Source organism: Schistocerca cancellata, chromosome 4 (genome assembly GCF_023864275.1).
Source record: "Schistocerca cancellata isolate TAMUIC-IGC-003103 chromosome 4, iqSchCanc2.1, whole genome shotgun sequence".
Lineage (NCBI taxonomy): Eukaryota > Metazoa > Arthropoda > Insecta > Orthoptera > Acrididae > Schistocerca > Schistocerca cancellata.
The window spans coordinates 654,815,679-654,840,263 of NC_064629.1; the positions used below are offsets into that span (position 1 = coordinate 654,815,679).

The 24,585-nt window shown below is 38.0% G+C and overlaps 1 protein-coding gene across 6 annotated transcripts in view; it reads right to left on the reverse strand.

Moving 5' to 3' along the window:
* LOC126183358 (ATP-citrate synthase) overlaps positions 1 to 24,585 on the reverse strand; it is a 167,834-nt gene that overhangs the window by 20,357 nt on the left and 122,892 nt on the right. For all 6 annotated transcript variants that reach the window (XM_049925269.1, XM_049925271.1, XM_049925270.1 and 3 more), the window contains exons 8-17: positions 22,948 to 23,113; positions 19,561 to 19,749; positions 19,269 to 19,392; positions 18,924 to 19,039; positions 18,466 to 18,662; positions 15,557 to 15,716; positions 10,657 to 10,777; positions 7,017 to 7,255; positions 3,008 to 3,103; positions 1,019 to 1,228 (exon numbers count right to left, since the gene is read on the reverse strand). In XM_049925269.1, coding sequence (XP_049781226.1) covers positions 1,019 to 1,228; positions 3,008 to 3,103; positions 7,017 to 7,255; positions 10,657 to 10,777; positions 15,557 to 15,716; positions 18,466 to 18,662; positions 18,924 to 19,039; positions 19,269 to 19,392; positions 19,561 to 19,749; positions 22,948 to 23,113 — 1,618 coding nt within the window. The remainder of the gene's footprint in view (positions 1 to 1,018; positions 1,229 to 3,007; positions 3,104 to 7,016; positions 7,256 to 10,656; positions 10,778 to 15,556; positions 15,717 to 18,465; positions 18,663 to 18,923; positions 19,040 to 19,268; positions 19,393 to 19,560; positions 19,750 to 22,947; positions 23,114 to 24,585) is intronic.

Here is a 24,585-nt window from a genome sequence, read left to right on the forward strand (position 1 = left end):
GGCAACAAACAGGTTCCATACTCCCAGATTTATGGAAAGAGTTGACATGATGCCCTACTGCAGACTGCTGAAGGTCCAAGATTCCAAGACATGTGAGCGGCTTGAAGACTTTTTAAGTAACAGAACCCTGTATCTTGTCCTCTACTTCTATGTGGAGGTGTCATCACTGTGTGACTGTAGGAGTATACAAGATGACTCTGACAGAATTTCTAGTTGGTGTGATGAATGGCGGCTTGCTCTAAATGTAGAAAAATAAAAGTTAATGAGGATGAGGCAGAAAAATAAATTCATAATGTTCTAATACAGCATTAGTAGGCTGCTTCTTAGTCACACTGATTAAATAACTAGGGATAATGTTGTAAAGCGATATGAAATGGAGTGAGTATGCCAGGTTGGTAGTAGGGAAGGCAAATGCTTGAATTTATTTTATTGGGAGAACTTGGGCAAAGTGTAGCTAATCCATAAAGGAGACAGCATATAGAACACTAGTGCGACCCATTCTTGAGTACTAGGATCCCTACCAGGTTGAAAAAATTCAGAGGCATGCTACTAGATTTGTTACAGGTACGTTCAATCATTATGCAAGGATTATGAAGATGCTTTGTGAACTCAAATGGGAATCCCTGGACGGAAGCCAATATGGAAGCTTTTAGGTAGTTGTTTTTCCCCTGCCTTATTTGCAAGTGGAATAGGGATGGAAATGACTAGTAGCAGTACACTGTACCCTCCACCACGCACTGTAGAGTGGCTTGTGCAGTATGTATGTAGATGTAGATGTAATTCATATATTAGAGACAGTTAATGATACAAAATATAGTTTATCACTGACTACATATTAACAATCTCTCAACACCCTTGAAATTTCCACACGTAGCGTACTATATCTAATGAGAAAAGTATTTGCAACTGTCTAAGTGAATGAGTAAATGGCAACCTCAATGTAACCAATAATACTAATATTCTAGATAATGTAATCAATAAAATGTAAGAGTATAAAAGAAAAAAATACTATACGTACAATGGTCAAGAGTCCAGAAACAACAGACGATACCAAATCTTTACCAGCACGAGCACAGACAATGGTGTTGTGAGCACCAGAAACTGCTGGTCCATGATCAGCTGTTATCATCAGACACATTTCAAAGTACTTGCACACATATGCTGGTAAACATCGTTGAAACCACAACAGAGATATCACTCCACCAATTCCCAAATTTTGCTTCAGAACCTGGAAATATACCAACAGTGATTAGATTATTTCATACAGCTCCTATATACTCCAAGTAGTGAAGTTACCATAAAAAACAAATGTTAGGTCTGAAAATGACAGAATATTAGGGATTAACAGCCTGTCACCAGTAATGAGCTCTTTTGTGAGAGAGAGCAAACTCTGACAGGACAACACAAATAGATGTATTAAATTAATACAACACATTTTATATGATAGACCTACTAGAACACCTTTTCCCTATCAATTTAGATATCACACTAAACTGCAAATACATTCACCTTAGTCCCACCATCACATAAACTGGATGGCAAATCTGTAACTAGAAACAAGTCTGCAGTCATATCAGAGTACGATGAAAAAAAAGTGAGATGCACATGTACAGTGCAACACAATTGCTGCACTCTGGTTGTCCAAACGAAGTTGAGCCATATGTAGTTCTCCAATGGTCATCCCTTAGCCAAGTAAATGCAAGATCTTTCCTTTTGATGGCTGGATGAGGTTCATTGAAGCCGATTAAGTCACTTCACAAATAACTTTTTGTAATTATTCTCCCAATGACACAAGATCTTTCTCCTCAGCAGAGATGTACGAGGAAGTAAATATTGCAATGTGTCACAATGTGCTCCCTACAAGCTTCCAACCTGCAGAACTACAACTGGCCATTATACTTCAGTTGACAGTAAAGAGCACCTTTTGACTTCAGATTTCCTTCTCTGATAGGCCCCTTATTCATGCATGATTGTTGGAAAGTCAACAGTGTAACAATATAACTAATGGTACTGAAGACTGGTGGTGATGTAACTGACAAACTGGAAGGTTAACTGTGAAATGAGAAGTTAATATTTGATAACATACTTTAATCAGTCACTTCTGTCCAACCAATCAAGCCTTCAAAATAGTGACAAAAATCTTTAAATGAAAATCTAATAACTATTGATACATAGCTATAATTAGCCATGGATCAACTGACAGGTTAGTGAAACTGGGATTTATCATATCTCCTAACTCAGGTACTCAAATAAGAGACCTAATAGTCTCACATGACTTTTAAAATAAGAGTATGAACATAGAACACAATTCTGGAAAATTCAAAAGCAAGCAGATGTGAGTAGTTAAAGTTGGTGCAAATTTGTTTTTACTTATTAAAACATTAAACTATTTCCGAAGTCCAACCTTAGGCACCCATATATCTGTTGTAATATTGTCAATGTGTAATAGTAAGGCTTGGAGAGTATTTTCAAAATGAGAAGTCTAAAACAAAGTAAAGACAACACATAGGGATCCTTTACTGACAGCCATGATGGGGAACACACTTCCTACAGTGACATCATTTTTCCTAACAAAACAGTGTAACAGAATCACTGAGTAACGAGCATATCTTTTCAGTCACAATGACCCCAACAACCTGTGCAGATAACCAAATGATCTCCATTCACCCAGTGGGTAAAATGTTGCACAGCCAAATGTCCCTCTACAAAACTCATTTTAAATCTTTTCCAACAAAATACTCAAATTTAGTAAGGACTGGGAATGCTGAACTTCATTTTACTGTTACATAAAAAGTCATTCTGAACTGGTGATTTCCCGGATTCACAAAACCAAGTACAGGGCTCAGCACTTCATTAATAAAGTCACCAAGCTGAGATAGTGACAAGCATTTTCCCTATAGTTCTCTACACTCAAGGTTTGCTGTGATATAAAAAGAAAATCATAGAGAGACAACATATACTGAAACACAATAGTTAAAAGAATAGTGTGTTTTGGAAGATAACTTACACTGCTGATTGGCATTCCTGCGTAGATCAGCTCCTGGCCCCTCTCATCACATATGCTTGTCATGAAAGAGGCTGGTTTTCTTATAAGTCCTAATTCCTATAAAATGAGAAAGAGAGAAACAAACCTTATTAAAGGTATGGCATTATATACAATCAAGAATTTATTCTCTTCTGTAATAATTTATAACTAATGTCTGGGTAAAAAGGCATAACTATAACACTAATTATTATCATCATCATCATCATCATCCGCCTGGAAACATACTAGCAAGGGGGAAGAGGAAAGAGAAATGGTTATGACTGCATAAGAACCAACAGTATGTCAACCCCCCCCCCTCCACACACACACACACACACACACACACACACACACACACACACACACACACACACACACACACACACACACACACACACACACACAGGGGGGGGGGGGAGGGAGGGAGGGAGGGAGGGAGGGAGGGAGGGAGGGAGGGAGGGAGGGAGGGAGGGAGAGAGAGAGAGAGAGAGAGAGAGAGAGAGAGATGCAAATGCACATGCCCCTACAGTGTGCCAGCAAGACAGACAATGTCAGGATTGTATTTCGGTAGAGGGAGATGTGGACTGGGAGGGGGTGACAGGATGGAAGAAGGGAAACTGTTGGGTGGAGGATGCGGGGACAATGGGTTAACAGAGATTAAGGCCAGAAGGGTTACAGAGGCAAAGGATGTGTTGCAAGCAGAACTCCTATCTGCATAATTCAGAGAAGGTGGTGGAGGGGAGGGTCCCGATGGCCCAGACTGTGAAGTAGCCACTTACCTGTATCTTCCACACATATATGATCCCTGTGGCAAGAAGTTGGGAGTGGGAGTGGCATACGGATGGACCAGGATGTTGTGAAGTTTGGGTGGGTGACAGAATGCCACTTCAAGATGGTTGAAAAGAATCTTTAGTATGATGTCCCTAATTTCAAGGCATGATGATAGAAAGTCTAAGCCTTCCTTTGGTAGTTAATTCTTGGGGGTGGTGTCAGGATACGGCATGGGAAATCTGTTTGCAGACTGGGTTTTGGGAGCAGTGCCTGTCTGTGAAGGCCCTCGTGAGACCTTGAGCCTACTGCGCAAGGGAGTTCTCGTCACTGCAGATACACCACCCGTGGATGACCAGACTGTATGGGGGAGATTTTTTGGCATAGAAGGGATTACAGTTATCATGAAGTTGGTGGTTAGTGGGTTTAATGTGGACAGAGATGTAGATGGAGCCATCAGAGAGGTTGAGGTCTATGTCCAAGAAGGTGGTACATTGAGTTGAGGAGGACCAGGTGAAACGGATGGGAGAGAAGCTGTTGCGATTGTGGAAGAATGAGTACAAGGTGTCTTGGCCCCGAGTCCAGATCATGAACCTATTATCAATAAACCTGAACTAGACAAGGGGTTTGGGTTTTTGGGAAGATACAAACATTTCCTCTAGACGGCCCACAAAAAGTTTGGCATAGGAGGGTGCCATGTGGGTGTCCGTGGGTGTGCTGTGGATTTGTTTATATACCTTCCGACCTTCCGCTCACAGGCAAAGTAGCTGTGAGTCAGAATATAGGTGGTAAGGTGTATGAGGAATAAAATAGTGGGTTTGGAGTCTGAAGGACATTTGGAGACATAGTGTCTGATAGTGGCAAGGTCATTGACAAGAAGGATGTTGGTGTATAGGGAGATGGAATCAACAGTGACAAGTAGGAATGCAGGAGGTAAAGGGGTGGGAATGGTGACAAGTCAGTGAAGGAAGTGGTAAGTATCTTCGATGTGTCAGGCTACATTTTGGGTCAGTGGTTGAAGGTGTTGATCAACAAGAGTGGAAATTCTTTTAGTAGGAACACATTAACCAGCTACAACATGGCTTCCAGGATTGTAGGGTATGTGGAATTTGGAGAACATGTAGAAGGTGAGTGTACAGGGTGTCACAAGAATGAAGAGGGAGATGGACTCAGGGAAGAGGTTCTGCATTGGGCCTAAGGACTTCAGTATGGATTGGAGGTCGTACTGGACATCTAGGATGTTATCACTATAGCAGAGCTTTTAGGCTTTGGCAGGATTGAAACTTCTATGGAACTGAGGTTTTTGGTGGACATGTTAGCAACAGCTTGAGTTTGTTAGGGTTCTAAATTTTGTGAAGCGCTGGAAGGGAGTTTTTGTGGATGTGGCAAACTGAAAAGGTCCGCTAGGCATGGTCTGGGTGTTATGAGGGTTTGACAAGGGGTTCACTGTGGGTAGGATAACAGGTGGCAGGTAGTGGTGCTATGAAATGTGAGAAGGATGTCAACTGAAGGTTTGGACAATTTATGAAGGTGGTGTCTGGAATGCTCTTTCAAGTGTTGGAGGGCAAGGGTTTTAATTTATATTCAGAGGCCTAATTCTCAAAATGCAAACCAATATTTCAACAATTGCTATTAATGAAGATAGTTAGAAGATGCACACAGCCTCCAGTCTACTATTACCTGATGAATGTAAGTGTTGACACCTTTCACATTAACAAGGAGAAAGGCAGCAGGAGGAGGAGGAGGAGGAGGAGGAGGAGGAGGAGGAGGAAATAAATCAATACACACCATGGGACTGTTTGAGTTCCACTCATTGGCAGAGAAGCAAAAGCAGAGAAAGAGAGAATCCTGTGTTACCTACACTGAACATTTATTTTCCAGTATCTGAAAATTAATATTAACTTTTAACTGCTCTTGTTTTTGCAGCTTTTGTGTATTTTATGCTAGTGCCAGTCGCAATTATGTCTTAAATGGCACAATCCATCACACAGTTATTTTCAACCACTTTCTCTTTGCATATTTTATGACAAGCCTTTAAAATATTCAGTTATTATTTCCTTAATGTTTTATGAAGGATGTGGTGTCTCAAGGTTATTTTCACCTCTCCTCCACAAAGAAGACAGCTGTGTTGTACAAAAGCAAACCAATGTTTAATGTACCTTCTCACACAGGTTATTAGGTACACTTCATATTATGCTTGTTTCCCATACACAGCCCAGTTCATTACTCAAGTTATTTTCATGTTTCATGGAACATTGAATATAAGTTTCCTGAATGCTGTAACACATACAATAGAAAACATACTTTCAAAGTATCATACAGACTTTGGTATAATTTTTCACCAAATAATGCAATTTTGCAAAACACACACACACACACACACACACACACACACACACACACACACATGCCGTTTGAAGGCATAAAGAGTGACAAGCAAACTGCACTCTTTTAAGTGAAGGTACAGAACTAAAATCCCACAGTCATTTCATTAACTATTTAAAAAAAAATAGTTGGTAGTGAGTTTATCACACAGGTTAGGCATGTTTCAGGTTTCAGTGGAATGAAAGAGGCAATGACACATATCCTTGTTAAGAATTGCCTTGTATTTTCCTACATTCATTCAGTGGTGGATATAACTATATAAAGATATAATCAAGTTGTTAGATTATTGATCTACTTATAGCACAGGAGAGTGTCAAAGATCATGGATGGCAATTTACATTTTGATAACTCAGATATTCCACAATGTCTGCATCAACCTCTAATTTGCTGCACCAGTGCCCAACATGTCCTGCTCAGGAATGAATGTTCTCTGCAGCCACATTCCTGTGCTCTGTTCCTCTCCTTGGTTTTTCCCTCTCTATCTGTGGCTCCTTCACATTCACATTGACCTCATGTACTACATCAAATCCGACCACTCAGTCCAAGTCATAGTGCTACCAAAGAATCTTGCATGCTTCCTCCCCCACCCTCTTGCGTTGAAGAAGAATGTGTGTTAAAAATCTCATTTATAACATTCAACTTCTTGATTATGTGCCTCTCGGTTACTGAACAGCTCCTTTAAACTATGAGTGTATTTACTCATCCAAAGAATGGGACAATATAACATGTTGATTGGTATTTAACTTTGAAACTGTATTCACCTTTTAAGAAACAATTACAATGCTTATAATGCCCACCTGTGAAATTATTACAAAGAAACTACTAATGCAACACTTACCCTTGCCCATGAGTAGTCCATTGGCACCGTAGGTGGTGGAACCTCTGGAGCAGGAACTATCACACCACTTTCAACTAATGACTCATATACTTCAGCAATTACATCTCCAAAAGAATCAAATGATGGTGGGACATGAGCACCAGCTTCACTCAGTGCCTTATTCTTTGCAACAGCCGTTTCCATATCTGAATTAGCACATGATCCTGCATGACCAAACTGGACCTCTGATGTAAACATACCTGCAACATAACAATAATAAAATTTGGAGATGTCACAATACTGCCAGTTGTAATGCTGGATTGAATTTATTATTTTCGTGGCAACTACCAACAATATCATCATCATCATCTTCATCATCATCATCTCTCACTGCTTAAAAATGTTTAAAAATTGTCATTTTCTATTCACAGCTGCTGATTCTATTCAAATTTATTTGCCACGGACCAGCTTTGACCTCAGCACCATTGTCAAGCAGCATAAAGCAAACCATGTACACATAGTGTAAACACTAAATAAGTACAAGTGAAAATACCAACAGATTATATGGACAAACAACAACATACACACAGCACACAGGAATGAAACATGCTAACATGTAGTTGCCATTTGAAGAAAAATATCATTTTATACAGGGTGTTACAAAAAGGTATGGCCAAACTCTCAGGAAACATTCATCACACACAAATAAATAAAAGATGTTATGTGGACATGTGTCTGCAAACGCTTAATTTCCATGTTAGAGCTCATTTTAGTTTGTTCTTCCACCTACGCTCAATGGAGCACATTATCATGATTTCATACGGGATACTCTACCTGTGCTGCTAGAACATGTGCCTTTACAAGTACGACACAACGTTAGGTTCATGCACTATGAAGCTCCTGCACATTTCTGTCGAAGTGTTCGTACACTTCTCAACAACAGATTCGGAGATCGATGGATTGGTAGAGGCGGACCAATTCCATGGCCTCCACGCTCTCCTGACCTCAACCCTCTTGACTTTCATTTATGGGGGCATTTCAAAGCTCTTGTCTACGCAACCCCGGTACCAAATGTAGAGACTCTTCGTGCTCGTATTGTGGACGGCTGTGATACAGCACGCCATTCTCCAAGGCTGCATCAGCGCATCAGGGATTCCATGACGGAGGGTGGATGCATGTATCCTCGCTAACGGAGGACATTTTGAACATTTCCTGTAACAAAGTATTTGAAGTCCCACTGGTACGTTCTGTTGCTGTGTGTTTCCATTCCATGATTAATGTGATTTGAAGAGAAGTAATAAATTGAGCTCTAACATGGAAAGTAAGCGTTTCCGGACACATGTCCACATAACATATTTTCTTTCTTTGTGTGTGAGGAATGTTTCCTGAAAGTTTGGCCGTACCTTTTTGTAACACCCTGTATAACTGATAACAACAGATTGGTTCAAATGGCTCTGAGCACCATGGGACTCAACTGCTGTGGTCATAAGTCCCCTAGAACTTAGAACTACTTAAACCTAACTAACCTAAGGACATCACACACATCCATGCCCGAGGCAGGATTCGAACCTGCGACCGTAGCGGTCGTGCGGTTCCAGACTGTAGCGCCTTTAACCGCTCGGCCACTCTGGCCGGCCTGATAACAACACTGTGTGGTCAAATGTATAATCCAATATATTCAAAATGAACAAAAAGTACAGCAAAACGTCATCAGCCACCAATGTCTAACAGTCTCATCAACTAACATAAAAATGTAGAAATGTGCACTCGAATGAACTCTCACACAAACTCAAAAATGTGGCTTAAGCAAACATCAGCTCTTGACCACTACAACAATGAGCACTGAGCTGGGCGATTCAGCAAGGCTAAGCAGAAGTATGAAGCTGTCCCAGCAAAATGGAGTGAGAGATGATAGCAACAAAAAGAGCAATGAATCATCTTGCACGCCAGCCCCAATTGTCAGTACATTGCAATGAAACCAATATTGCAAGCATCCAGTTTCTGATGTACTGTTTCTTTTGTTTCTGCCTATAGCACATCACTGTTTGTTGTTACAAGTGTATTGACCTTGAATGTAATTTGGTTCCCAGGTTTTAGTATCTGATACACCAGTGTGATGTATTAGTGTGGAATGTCAAGTAAAGCAGACCTGAAAAATCAGAAGAGAGAGATAACAAAATCTTACTGCTGAGGAATTATGCTAGAATCAATTCACATTTACAAAAGCTTTGAAATATTGTATCAAAGAAGATCCTTCTGTGACATACAACAACCAACAGACTGCAGAAAGAATCAAACTTCTTCACTCATCATAGGATGTGAAAGAAGAGGAAGTACAAAATTAAAAAAAAAAAAACTGTAATATGCTTTTTCCAATATTCAAGACAGAGGTAAAAGCACAAACCAAGCAACAGAAGTGGAGTTTACCAGTATCAGTAGCCACAGGACAAGGAAGAATGAAATGAGAAAAATAGGAGACAACCTGGAATTATATTATTTTTATGTTGATGGTCAATACTCATCACTTGTGTGGCACATAATGAGGCCAAACAGAGAAACAGTGATCAGATAAAACACTTTATTAGGAAGACAATAAAACACTGATTGGACACTGAAAAGTAAGAAAAATCTGATGTTGCAGTAAGACCAGTAAAATAAGTACACTGCCTAACTCATTTGGGTTCCATCAATGCATCTACTATCATGTGTTTCATTACAGTTGTCACTGAGCAAAACATCTTCAATGGTCTCTCAAGATTTCCAGGTGTGCCTAACCTGTCTGGTTCTCAGTTGTGTGGTCAGCAATCTGCAAATGTATACTATCACTACAGATAGTGTTTTAATTATTTTACATCATATAACTAATACATCTGCTATTTTGTTTACATTAAAGGCCATCAGTTTGACCCATTAAATTATGTGAAGATTTATATGTACAATATTGGAAACTTGTCTTTAAGTGAAAGCATTTGCATAGACTCAATAGCAATTATAGCTTTCCCATAAATCAACAGGTCAAATGAGCAGGCCTAAAATGAAATGCATTCCACAGACATTGTAAAATAACTGAAGAAAGCTAATTACAAACATAATGTACACTGAAGACAATGCATCAACAAATAAAAGCAAAATGTGTATAACCTAAATATATAATGACAATTCAAGTTGCAGAACAGGCCACAACACAAACCCACCACAGTATATTTTCTTAATGAACACTCTAAATAATTTATTTTAAATTAGACATTTTTTCTTAATTATTACCTGTCACTGAGACTAGTGGCATTTATTAAAAAAGAAGAAGCTATTTATCAATTTTTAAAGACAGATATTTTTACAAACTGACATTATGGACTGCAAATTGAAATCCAGCTATTTTACTCACAAAAAAATCATATCAAATTGAACTTATGGGTGTCAAGTGTAACATCTGAAAAGAAAGTGATGCAACAAAGCAGTTAACATGCAATCATTTGAAGGAAGTTATGGCAAATAATCAACACTCCTGGGATATTCAGTCTGAGCCACTTTCTTACTGCCCCTGCTCTAAAAGGCATTATATGAGTTTTGATAAATGCATAGAAAATGTGCAATGTTTGACACAACAAGATACACTTTGGTGAGACTAAAGTAACTACAGTATCAGAAACTACATTCTTACCTGCACATGTGCCTATGCACCATGCTACAAGTGGTTTAGTAATCCGTTTATCTTTTAGGGCCTTACAAACTGCATATTCTTCTACACCACCGACTTCTCCCAATAGGACAATCATTTTCACCTATGGGCAAAATAAATAACATGAAACATATGTTACTTCTCATTTGATATGGCTGTAGTAAGGAAAATTTGTATGCACAAGAAGTTATGAAAATAACACCAATAAAAATTGAACTGCAGGCAGTTAGAAAATAGTATCATTGTGGTGAGCTATTAGAACCTTCAATGGGAATTCACTTGCAGCATCCATGGAAATCTAAACATAGGAAGCAAGCTGACATAACAAAAAACTCACACCATAATGAATATTCTTATTTCAGTATTTTACATAAACTGGGTAATATGATGTGAGAAGCATATAACCAGTGTTCCATTTTGGCTCCACAATATTGTCCTTATTGTATTTACTCTGATTAGTTTCAAAAATAAGCTATTTTAAGCAGTGCCTGGGCACAAACCAACATTTTACAGTGTACAGGGATAGTCAGCAAAATTTTGCACCCTAAAAAGTAACTGCTTATTACAGCTTGCTTGTTAACATAAGACTCTATAAACATAGCAGTGGATATGTTGTTCAATGTGCTCTTTCTGAGATTTGTTGCTCTGTTAATAGGTTCATACATCAACATGTAAGCCAAAACTTTGTATTTATAACATATCGGCATGGGAAGAAAACATCCTCATAAGACACACATGATATGTAGATACAAGGTAAACTCTTTAACTAGGGATGGGAAAAAAACAGTTTCATTTTACAGCCCAATTCAGTGATATTTCTTGCCACATTCGACCCCCCCTCCCCCCCTTTTTTTTGCCAAAAGCCATGTTATTTTGTTCCAGATACATTATTATTTTTCCAAATTAATAAATATATTTGCAAGTTCGTTAACTTTTTGACAAATTTCATATTACTTTTTGACAAATTTGATATATTTATTTACCAAATCTAGTATTTTTTTGACATTTTGGTGTATTTTTTTGCCAAAATGTTTTTAGTCAGTGTCACTTTTTGGTACAGAGAGTGTAATTTTTTGGCACAGTTGGCATCACTTTTTGGCACAATCAGTGTCTTTTTTGCCTTGCTCAGGGTTATTTTTCACCAAACTCATTATTTTTTGGCAAATTCAATGTTATTTTTTGCCAAATTCAATGCAGTTTTTTTTTTTTGCCAAATTCGATGATACGTTTTTGCCAAACTCCAAGCTCATTACATGGAAAATGAACTGTCAGTGTAAGATTATACACGAACATCAGCATTGATGAGATTACAAGTCAAAATACTGTTTCAACAATTAGTAACTATTGGTTAAGAATCTTAGTAAACTGCTGTCCTCAGATTTATGAGATTTTTATATGGCAAAATTACAAATTTTGCAATATCACATAAAAATTGCTGATTTTGCATTATTTTGCTAAAAACTGATAATTTTGCATTATTTTTTGCATTATCACTTTTGCAAAACTTTCCTGTCTCTTCTCATAACTTTCGTAATTTACTGTTGCATTAATTTTTCTGTAATGTTGGTTTTTATTCTGCAACAGCTCACACAACTCTACCTAGTAAGCCACAGTGCAGTGTGTGGTAAAAGTCCTCATGGTAGAATGGCATTCTGTTCCACAGTGGTGGCACATAATCCATATCCTGTATACAGTAGCATTCAAAACAATTTTGTAGTTGCAGTGTTATGGTGTCAGTACTGTTTGCATGCAGTCACAAGAGAGCAATGCATGTAACTGTGTCACTCCATGAAGAGCTTGATGCCCCTGTCGTTACATAACTAGTAATCATGCAAGGTCATACAATAACAACATAAGTATATATTCCTTTAGCTCAAAGGTATTTTGAAATTTGCTTTGGTGGTACAGTATTCACTAACTTTTGTTACTTAGGCATTCACACAGTGTTTGTTTATTTTTAGAGACAACTAGAAGCAGGCCAAAACATAAAGAATACTTGGTTGATGTGAGACAAGCACTTTGCATGCTTTGGAGAAGGGAAATTTGCAGTCTAGTGCTGCTAGAGACTATGTTATATCACAACAACTAATAAGTGTGTGCAGTCAACAGTGAAATCAGGGAGGAACAATAGCCAATAAGCCAAGGTAAGGTCATCCTGGAAAACAAGGTGGGAGTACATAACAATTTGTAGTGAATCAGTTGCTGATCCAAGAAAATCAGCTTGACAAATTAGGGATGATCAGGAGCAGAAGCATGGACTGTACCTACAATTCTCTACTGTAAAATGCCACCTAGTAGCAGGTGACGTAAATAGTAAAGTATCAAGTCAACCACTCAAATTCAAAAAAACAAAAAGGCCAGGAAAGAGTTTGCAAAGGAACTTGAAACTTAAGAGGCAACAAAAAGTACTAGGTACCAACCATTAAGCTCAACGGTGGCAGCATCATGGTGTGGGGGTGTTTTTCTAGACATGGGGTAAGTCCTCTAGTCCAAATAGGTGGCAAAATGGGTAGTTTGCTGTACAGTGACATTTTTGAGAAGAATATGGTTCCACACGAGAGAAAGAATATGCCATGTAATACGATATTTCAGCTGACAATGATTCAAAACACAACTCCTGTCAGTGGAGAAAAAAATCTTTTCAGAAATAATCAAACTTTTGGAATCGCCAAGCCAAACCCCAGATCTAAATCCAACAGAACACCTCTTGGATGCAATGGATTGACATGTTTGTCATAGAAACTACTCAAATAGAGATCAGTCTGCTGCTGTCTTATTGGACAAATGGTTTCTCAAAACTCCCACTTGGCCTATTACAAAAGCTTGTGGGTTCAGTGCCAAATGGATGTGCAGCTGTGATCAAAGCAAATGGGGATGCAAGAAAAATACTTATTTGTTCCTCAGATTCTAAAATAGTTTTGTTTTATTCTTACATACCTAGACCTACAAATTACTTTTGAGCAACATTCGTAACTCCTGTTTTGATGAAAGATAACTTTGTGTAAACTAAATGTAGTTTTGTACTAAATGGATTATAACTACACACTTTTCAATTGTCCACTAGCATTTATCTTTATGTAAATGTAACTAATGCTTTCTACAAGTACTTTTGAGTGCTACTGTGGATGCGACAGCCTTAAACATGCAAGTGCTTGAAGAACCTGTGGCAAGTGAACTTTTCAAAATGTAAATGGAGAACTGGGATCACTAAAATTTCTGTTGCTATGTCATCATACTACTGAAGGAAACAAAAAATAACCAATTTGTAAATCATATTTACAGCAAAATCTTTGAATATACTTTGTACAACCCCCAGTGTGAAGTGCATGAGTAGAAATCTGTCCTTTAAAAATCACTATGATCTTATATATAACCACATTTCTCCCTGGTAAATGAAGTTTTTGAATTTATTGCCACTTTTTTCCTCACATTTGCAGACTCCTTTGATATGAAATAAGAGGTAAATACAGATTGGGGGAGAAAGAAAAAGTTAAATAAACGACACGTTTCAGTAACATAGCCAATTACTTGCATCTTCTAACTTGGAAGGAAGAAAAAATAAGAATTTAATTCCTGCCAATGCAGAGATAATAAGAGATGAAAAAAATCAGTTGTAGCCTATTCTACATCTACATATCAACATACACTCACTGCAAACCACTGTAGAGAGCATGGCATCGTATACCCTGTGATTTCCCTTCTTGTTCCACTCACGAACAGAGTAAGGGAAAAATAACTGTCTATGTGCCTCCACATCAGCACTAATTTCTTTTATCTTATCTTTGAAGTCCTTGCGCAAAATGTACATTTACGGCAGGATAATCATTCTGCAGTCAGCTTCAAATGCCAGTCCTCTAAATTTTCTCAGTTGTGTTCCCTGAAAAGAACACTGCCTTCTCTCCTGGGAATCCCATTTTAGTTTCTGAAGCAACTCTGTAAAAAATTGCTTGCTGTACAAACCTACTAGTAACAAATCTAGCAGCCTGCCTCTGAATTGCTTCGATGTCTTCCTTTAATATGGCCTGGTGAGCATCCCAAATACACTAGCAGTACTTGAGAACAGGACCCACTAGTGTCCTATATGCTGTATCCTTTACAGATGACTCACAATTTGGAAAAATTCTCCCACTAATCCAGAGTCAACCATTCACCTTCCCTACTACAATCTGTACATGCTTGTTCCATTTCATATAGCTCTACAATGTTGTGCCCAGATATTTAAATAATGAGACACTGTCAAGTAGAATGCTAATAATGCTGTATTCTCATTATGGGTCTATTTTTCCCACTCATCTGCTTTAACTTACATTTTTTCTACATTTAGAGCTAACTGCCATTCATCATACCAATAAAAGAAACACCCCAGCATTTATTTGAAGAGATTTAAGGAAACCATATAAAACCTGAATAAGGGGGAATGGATGGGATTTTGAAAGATGCTCCTTCTGAATATGAGTCAAATATCTTAACTTCCCCAGCACTTCATTCAATGTCAACATCAGAGCTACATGTATACAAACAAAGTCATCTGTTTTTTCCCGAGATAACATTTTTCCACATGCTGTACTCTTGAGTATTTTAAGTGGGCGTACAGTATTTTAGACAAAGAACTGAAAACATGCATCATTTCTACTGAAAACATGCATCATATCTACTTCAACAGCAAGGCACGCAAATGAACACAATAAGAAAGTGTCCTACGTCTTTCAATATTGGAGCAGAAGTGAGAGAACTTCCATGTTTGAAGAGTTCTTACATAGTGTCAGAAAGATTTAAATATGTCTTATCCACTAAAAATAATACAGGCCTTCAGACACAGAAAAAAACCATGATTCATTAAATTTTTGGAATTAAAGACAGCTGCATAAACAACATTTTATACCTCTGGATCAGCCTGGTATCTCAATATGTGGTCCATAAAATTTGTTCCTGGGTACCGATCTCCACCAATAGCTACACCCTCCAGGACACCATTTGTTGATTTTGATATTATGTTGTTAAGTTCATTTGACATGCCACCTGATCTTGAGACATATGCAACACTGAAAAAAAGAAAAGATCAAAGTAAAATCTGGAATGCTCTCAAAACTTTAGTGAGTGTACTGATAAATGTTACAAATAAATTATTTTTGCAGTTTTTTTCCATTTGCATAAGATGTGCAGTAACATGAACAGTTTGTTTTAATAAATGTAAACAGTATATAAACAGGTACAAATACCACACTGTCACATAGCTACTGATGTATCTTACTGACATCCTGTATCTTGTCTCTCCTAAGCAAATTTAAAGTAAACAAAAGAAGGCATACTAACTGCACTGGGCCCCCCTCCCAAAACACACACACACACACACACACACACACACACACACACACACACACACACACACAAATAAAAAAAGTAAAAGGGACAGCTTAAAACAGGTATAAACAGAATAATAGTGCAAAATATTACTAGAACAGGTAAGCAACCTAATGTTGTGAAAGAATACCATCCTCTAACAGCCTTTAAAAGGCTCTTTACTTCCAGCTTCACCTCCCTCTTCTTTTCCCACATGTGTTTGAAATTTCAGCATGTTGAGCTCTGTAGAATTTACTGTATATACTCAAATAATCCGCGCCCTCAAATAATCCGTGCACCCTAATTTTGAGGAAGGAAAAAAAATTTATTTTTTGCTTTAATTTGTTTTATTTACAAAAAAAATTGTCCCAATGCTATGATGTGTTCAAAAGTACATATAATAACTATTGGTTTGAAGCAATGCTGCTGTACAGGTTGATACATTGTTAAAACGCAACAGATTCAGCGGCGTGCAGCTGGCCAGCCAGCGGGCGGGCAGCCAGCAGCGTGCAGCTGGCCCATTAGACGGGCGGGCGGGAGGCCGGGGAACATTATCACCGCCAGCCGGGACTCTATGCGTACCTACAATAGCAAAAAAAAAAAAAAAATTTTTTTCCACCAATGGTTGCGGAATGGAGTCCCATGCATTTTTCACCCATTCACAAATCTGGGACAAATCCAGCCGTCTGATTTTTCCATTGGGTGTGAACTTATGGTTTTCATCATCCATCCATTGAGTATATCGCTGTTTAAGTGCAGCTTTGAATGGCCGATTTATACACTCATCTAGTGGTTGTAGGATGGATGTTAGGCCTCCAGGGATAATGACCAAGTCAGTTTTCCCTTTTTGTAATTTGTCTCGCACTTCCATAGTTGTATGTCCGCGGAAGCTGTCCAGGACCAATATGTTGCGTAAATTCAGTAACGCACCAGGACGACATTGCCAAACATGTGTCACCCAGTCAATTATAAGTTCATTGTCCATCCACCCTTTCAGATTTGCTCTTATTAATACCAGTATGCCTTTTACTGATATTTGCGGAATAGTTTTCCTTTTAAATATAACGTAAGGTGGTAGCTTTTGTCCATCGCCAGTTACACACAACAACACTGTACATCTTTGTTTCTCACTGCCGCCAGTTCGTATCATGATGCTGGATTCTCCTTTCCTGTTCACTGTGTTGTCAAGCGGCATCTCAAAATAGATCAGCGTTTGATCCACATTATCAATTTGCGATAATATATAGAACTGTTGACGGTGCAGATTTATCACATAACGTAAAATTCACTATTTTTTCCTCGTAATCGCCTGGAAGCCACTGAGCAATAGTAGTTTTCCTCTGGAATCCTAAACCATTCCGGTTGAAAAATCTTTATAGCCAGCCCCGGCTAGCTTTGAAACTGGTAATGCCTAGTCCTTTGGCTAAAGACAATGCTTTAAGTTGGCACATTTCACTCGTCACCGCGCATCCATATTGTCGCTTCTCATCTATATAATTGCAGAGCCTTTTCTCGAGGTCCAGATGCTTCACTGTTTGGCCACAAAATGCCCGGCGATTACTATTACGGTAGTTATTTGACGCTGCGTTTTAATTTTTCGCCAGTAGTAATACAACTCTCACTCACGTCGTACTTTCTTCCTGCTGCACAGTTTCCAATACTCTCGGCTTCATCAATAATTTTCACTTTTTCTTTAGCAGTGTACAAGCAATAACGAGAACTTGTAGCCATAATTAACAAGTTTGAAGACGTTAATACTTCACTCCTAACGTGCTACTGATGCGTCACAGACTGAGGCCGCAACAATGCAATAGTATAATGGGATGTATTGTAGGAGGCGGAGCAGTACCAACAATGTTTCAAATAATCCATGCACCCCAGTTTTTCGTCCTAAAATTCGGGAAAAAACATGCACAGATTATTCAAGTATATACGGTAGTATCATTAACTCTATGAAAAGTAATCACAGCACTATGATACTCCAAACACACAAGGGTGCCACTAAACTTGTGCTGGACCATCAAGAATGTGTGGTAAAGTCTGTAACTTAGAGCACTACATAAAAAATCTGCCTCCAAGATTCTATTGCTGGCAAGCCATGTCAAACTCAAATGACTTCTAAGCCAGTTAGGGTATTTGTAAGCCTTCACAATATCAACAAAAATCTTTGCCAGAAATGTAATCCTAGTCCACATAAGTACAAGCTGTAATAAGCCAAGATCTAATCACTGGTTTGTAAAATTGGGTTAGTCCATAGTCCGTTTCTATTTATTCATTCACTCATTCATTCATTCAAATATGAGAATGTGTCTATAAGGTATAATTCTAATACATTAAAAAGCTGATTTGAACAGTTAAATTGGTGTAGATTTATTTTTACTGGTTGAAATATTAAATTTTTTTCCTATGCTTGATTATTACTCTGCCATGTATCTGTTGTAATTGTCTTACCTTCCAGGCCTATACAGTTTCGAATGCAGAATGTTATCCATCATGCCACCTGTGTTGCCAATCTTGAAACAACCAGGCTTCAGACCTCCAACTGTTGCTGGACCAATGATGCTCACACCCTTCTTATGTGCTTGTACAATAAGTTTACGTGTAAGATTCTCTGGTATTCCCTCAGCAATTATGGCGATTGTTCGTATCTTTAAAAAAAAGTATATGAAAAACAACTTTAAGTAAATGTCTGAGATGCCTGTCTGTTCAAATATGTTTGCCAGGAAGACAAACATATCCAATAACATTTAAATGATTCAAAAAATTAACAGACCAAAAGGCAACACTGAATATCCTGTTATTCATATAACACAAAGAAAAAGATAGTTGATACACTTTACACATTTTCCATTGATAGAACACTTAAGAATGTAAAGTAACAAATAAGCATGTTCTCCTACAGTACCTACCTGAGGATAGTTCATCGCCTCCAAAGTACTCTCATAAGCTGACCTGAGAGAAGCAAAATTGACTAATACATCTGCAGATCTGTGTTTAGTCATGGCATCTTCCATTTTCTTGTAGACTGTAAGAAAAACAGAAAAAAATCAACTGATTGCTTCCAGGGGCCTCAATTATAAAAATTATATTAATTCTGTGAATTATTTGAACTTTATTTTGGTACTTTAAGCAACCAGTTGCTTTCCATCAAAGATATTTTGTATGTAAATGAACAGAAATGAATGTTGTACCATTATATATGATCCAAGCTGCTGTACATGTCAGATAGAAATTATTAGAAAATTTTATGGTACCTGGAATAAGGATCTCCTTATGACCCCAATAAAATTTCTGCTTATGATCTCCAGTAAAAGGATACACCATAGCAACCACAGATGGTTCTGATCGACGACAAACGAAGTCAAAGTCCAACATACTCTGAAACATAATTACATTTCTATAATATATTTACCATAAATACACTGCTGATAGCACAAACATAAAATGAAATTTGTAGGAGTTTTTAGGGTGTCACTTTCTTTGGTTCATGTAATATTTCTACTGCAACACACATTTCTAAATAAATTTGTAGGTATGAAGATTAACCTGGACAGCTCTGCTCTGCATTCCCCACACAATTGCCTTTGTATTTTTTGTAAAAAGAACTCCTCTCTGTGTTCCATCTCTAACATCTTCACCTCCACTTGATGAGAGGCTTCTAATTGGTGCCTCTCTTTGAGCTGAATTTCCCGTCGCTGATGCCAGTGATCCTTTGCGAGACTGCTGAGGACTGTCCTGAAAAATGAAATTTCCAGTTATGTGAGGCACATAATATATTCAAGTATAATTACAAATTACAATGTTGACATCTTAGGTTTCTCATGACTGACTGTCACCATACATAATCTATGTCTTTATACAAAAGGGTGCTCATAAAGAAATTCCTCATATTCTTTTATCTTTTTGAAGATAATAATATGATAAAACTGGCTTTGAAAGTGATTTTCTAACCACCATCCACAATTTTTGGGAGTATCAGTGTATTCCATCAACAGATGGCAGCGCTACAAAACTGTCTGAGGTAACAGCTAACAATGATGTGTATTATAGACTGGACTGTGATATGACTCGCCAACACTTATGTTTAAACACAAATTAACCTCCATGAAAAAAAAAAGTTTTGGATGTGCTACAGTGGCAATAAATACAATGAGACTGGTTTTTCACTGTAAAGCTGCATGGTTTATGTTACTGGGTGATTGGAAGTATAGCAGTCGTGCAGAGAGCCACCTCCCCTCCATAGCAGTTATTGCACTAAATATAAAACACATTGACCACATACTTTACCCTGAGTCATGTAACAGCTGATTGAAATGAAATGATCGTACGGCATTGTTGGCTGGGATGTCCCATTCGGTGCGACTGCCACGTGCAAGTCTTATTTCAGTCGGCGCCACATTGGGCGACTTGCGGCCAATGATGAGGATGAAATGATGATGAGGACAACACAACATCCAGTAGCCGAGTGGAGAAAATCTCCAGCCCAGCTGGGAACCAAACCGCCGCCCAGTGCCAGTACCAAATGGAGTAAAGATGCCCAAAGACTTCAATGTTTCAGGACTTATATCACTCATCTCTCTCAGTGACTGCTTGCTGGCAATGACAGCCTTTTCCCTGGCTATCACTATTAGTGAGTGATTCAATAAAGGTGACCTTCCACAGTCTGGGCAATGCTTGTTTCCTTTTGCTGTTCCAGGGAATTCCAACACCATCTCACAATTTCACATAAATATAACAGATCTTACCACTCTCACATACATAAACAAACCAACTAGTGACTTAGTGACTTATATAGCAACATGATACCTGGAATATAACTACAATATGATTAAAACTGGTGACATTAGAAACAGGATAACACATTAATACAAATCTGGAATGATCAAATCCTCTTTTCAATCAATCATACTACTTGCTGTATTACAGTCAGTCACCAACTTAAATGAAATTCAAGGGTTCTAATTCTTTGCATGAATTGCTCTTTGACACTGAAATTTAACCCGTCTGTAGTCTCATAGCCTAATATACTAATGGAATCGCAGCTCAGAAAGTAGGTGTGGGATGTGAACCATCTTCAGTGCAACAGTCTCATTTGTTGCTTGAGTTAGAATTACTCAGAACACTCCTACCCTCTCAAAGACTCAACAGTAAGCGTAAACAGCAAAAAATTACTGTTTCCTGCATTACTATGCATTTCAAGTGCAATCTACAGTATGTTCAAAACTCTGACTGTAACGTAAAAAGCTCCTTGAAAGTGAATGCAAACATGCAGGTTTCTCCAAATGCATTTATGAATTTTAAATCATTAGACTTTAATGCTTTTTTACATAGTAAGAGCATTACACAATGAGCATGCTCAAACTGGAGAAGAAGCAGAAAACTTAGTGACCATGATATTGTTTTACAGAGCATTTTCAAAACTTTTTCAATTGACATTTGATGAGAACACACAAAAACTACATCAAAAACAGTATGGCCAAAGTGAAATAACAATTTTACTGTTTTGTTTTCAACAACAACAACAAAGTACTTAATGTGCAGTCCTAAAGCATCAACTGAACACAGACCAGTGCAGTGCCGTGAACTGGCATCAAGAAGGCACTGACCTGTGCACCAATAAAACGAGTGGGCAGCACCACACCTCCAGGTAGAGAGAGTTCAGCACCCACTGCCAACACTAACTTAACCAGCGACCTGCACCTATCACTTGTCACGCCTAGTTCGGTTGCAGACTTCAAGAGCATCAGTACTGAGTAATATGAAGACAATTTAGCCTGTGTTCTGCGAGTCGTACTAGTGTGCAAAAGAACTTGCATTAGGAGGCACAGGAAGCACATAAAGCCACCCCACAATTAAAAGTTATGCTATGTTTCTCTCCTTTTTAGAAATAAAGTGTTCCGTACAGATCATTTTGTATTCCTGGCCATCGCAACTTCTCTCCTTCCTCGCTCGTGTCGGTGCTGACTCGAACAGGGGCCGACACAACACTCAAAGATTAAATTCGTAACTAAATGGAGCAGAAATGTGCATTTACTTCCGTGCAGAAGAACTTAACTGAAATTTTTTGGGTATCAAATGGCTTGCTTAAGTCAGGTATCCAAAAGCCATATTGTCCAAAAATGCTGCTTTTGTGGATTATATTTTAATTATGATGTGAATTAGTAGAAAATTAAAACTGAGCACAAAACCCCAAATTTAGCCAGAAGCTGTTGTTTTTATATCTGTTATTCAACAGCTAGGTACCTAAGCAAGTATTACAATCCTACGCACAGCTTATTTCTTTTGTCCAACCACAATAACAGTTCTCCTACATATCCCACTGAAAATGGTGTGTTTGGAGGGAAGCTTAACCTGCATGCTGTACTAGAAGCCCAATTCTAATTTTCAGTTTCTTCTAACAATGGTCCAATCATGGAAAAATATGCACAAACCATATAACCTGAACCTCAACCTCAAATTATACTCCACATTTTATAAACTGACACAAAAGCAGGCAGATAAACTGTACTCTGCCATAGTCCCTCATTGAATCAAAGCAAAAAGCCAATGCTCTGCATTCAGGCCCAAATGGACCAATCAGAACCAACCAACTGCCATGCCATCCTCTGCCAATGGCATCAATCGAATGCCGTATGGAGTGGCGTGGAGTCAGCACACCCCTCTCCCGGCAGTTGTCAACTTTGTTGACCTTGGAACTACTACTGCTGACATTCAAGTAACTCCACAACTGGCATCATGAGGCTGAGTACACCCCTTTCCAGTCTTCCCATGAAGAAAAAAATTCAAGCACTAAAGTGAACAGTTATAACAAGATGAAGAGTGGGTTCAAACAACAAAGTGAAAAAATTGTTACCCACATTAAGTAATAATTTCAGACTAAAAAGTAAATAAAGTATCTACCATATGAATGTATTGTTTTTCAATAACACAAACCTTCTGTCCTCCTGGTAATAAGAAGTTTGCTGTGGCAAATTCAACTTCCGTCACACTTGGTATTGGCTTCTTACCAAGTGCCATGCTTACTATGGCAGTCATGTGTGTTTCTGGTCCAAAGACATGCAATGGAATGCCTAAGTTTTTCCCAACATCACGCATGATTCTGAAAACAGTTAAAATAATAGCTACATTAATTACAGTTGAATTATTTATTCGTATATCCAGGAATTAACATCATAAAAATTATATTCAGTTCATTTGCAGTAGCTTCTTTCTATCTGTCTAGAAATTTGATTTAACAATGTGTAGAGTTTTGTGGCCTGTGCTAATACAGATAACCTCTTATAACACAATAGCTAAACAACATATAAATGTACTAAAATACAATAGCCTCAGTGCTCCCTGTGGTCAATTTAAAAAAAAAAATCAAATTTCAAACTCTGCCATTGGAAATAAGGATCATACAAAACTGAAACCATGGCCTGAATCTCCCTCTAGCAACTATCAGTGTGGGCCAATTTATGGGCCAAAGTTAGGTAGGGCATACAGCTCCAGTAGTAACAGACCAAGTTGAAGTGGTCAGACAGACCTACAATTTGATGATTTCTTTAGTTTTATTTTATTATCTATCTCACATCTGTGACATGCAATAAAGTAGCTGTCTCCCCTCCCCCTCATTCAAACATAATTCGCTAATTCAACAACAAAGCATAAAGAAATGGATGCTTGAATGCCAGAAACTGTGTAGATTTAAAAAGAGAACAGCGGCAATGACATGAAATTTTGGAACTTTTTCAGTTTTCACCACCACTTAGAACCTGCATTCAGTTTTAGTCTGCACAGACCAACTATTAAGCTTACTACTTTCCACTGGATAAATTAACTAACAGAGTTATGAGTAACACATCAATTATGATACACTTACTGACAACTGGATTAAAGAAGGCAGTGGCACGAAAAGTCACACCAACATCATTATTTGATAAATAACTACATAAAAATGTCCTGAATAAACTGAACAAAAAAGACAATTATCAGCATGTCATGTGTCTTACACAACTGTGCCTCACAGTAAATGTGTATCCATCAAATAACTGTGTTGAAAATACACAAAAACATCACTATACAGATGACACAATTAGCATGAAATTTAAAGTGTCCAACTCAAGAGGAATCTGTGGCTGAGCAATGAGGAAGGTGAATACAGCAATGTACTAACATAGCAACTGTCTGAAAGTTATTAATAAAGCAGGAAAGAAATAGGGATGGGTAATCTTGGTAAATAATCAATGCTGATTTTCATTTCATCACCAATGTCTAAATATTGATGGCTGATAATAATTGACCCCAAAAGATAAATGTTTTAAAAAAAACACACAAATACATCTAATATTAATCAATAAATACAACCACAATTAACGTTACATATCTGACAGCTTTTTGTCTACAGACTGTATAAATAATGAAATAATTCACAAGTGACAGCCAGATGTCAGAGTCCAATGACACAATATTTTGACAAATCACCACACTACCACTATCAGGTGCGCAGATGGACTGATTGCGTAGGAACTGGCCTCCCTCTAACGTGGCACTTTGTGTGTGATCTGCACCTAGGTGCAAGTGTGCATCCAG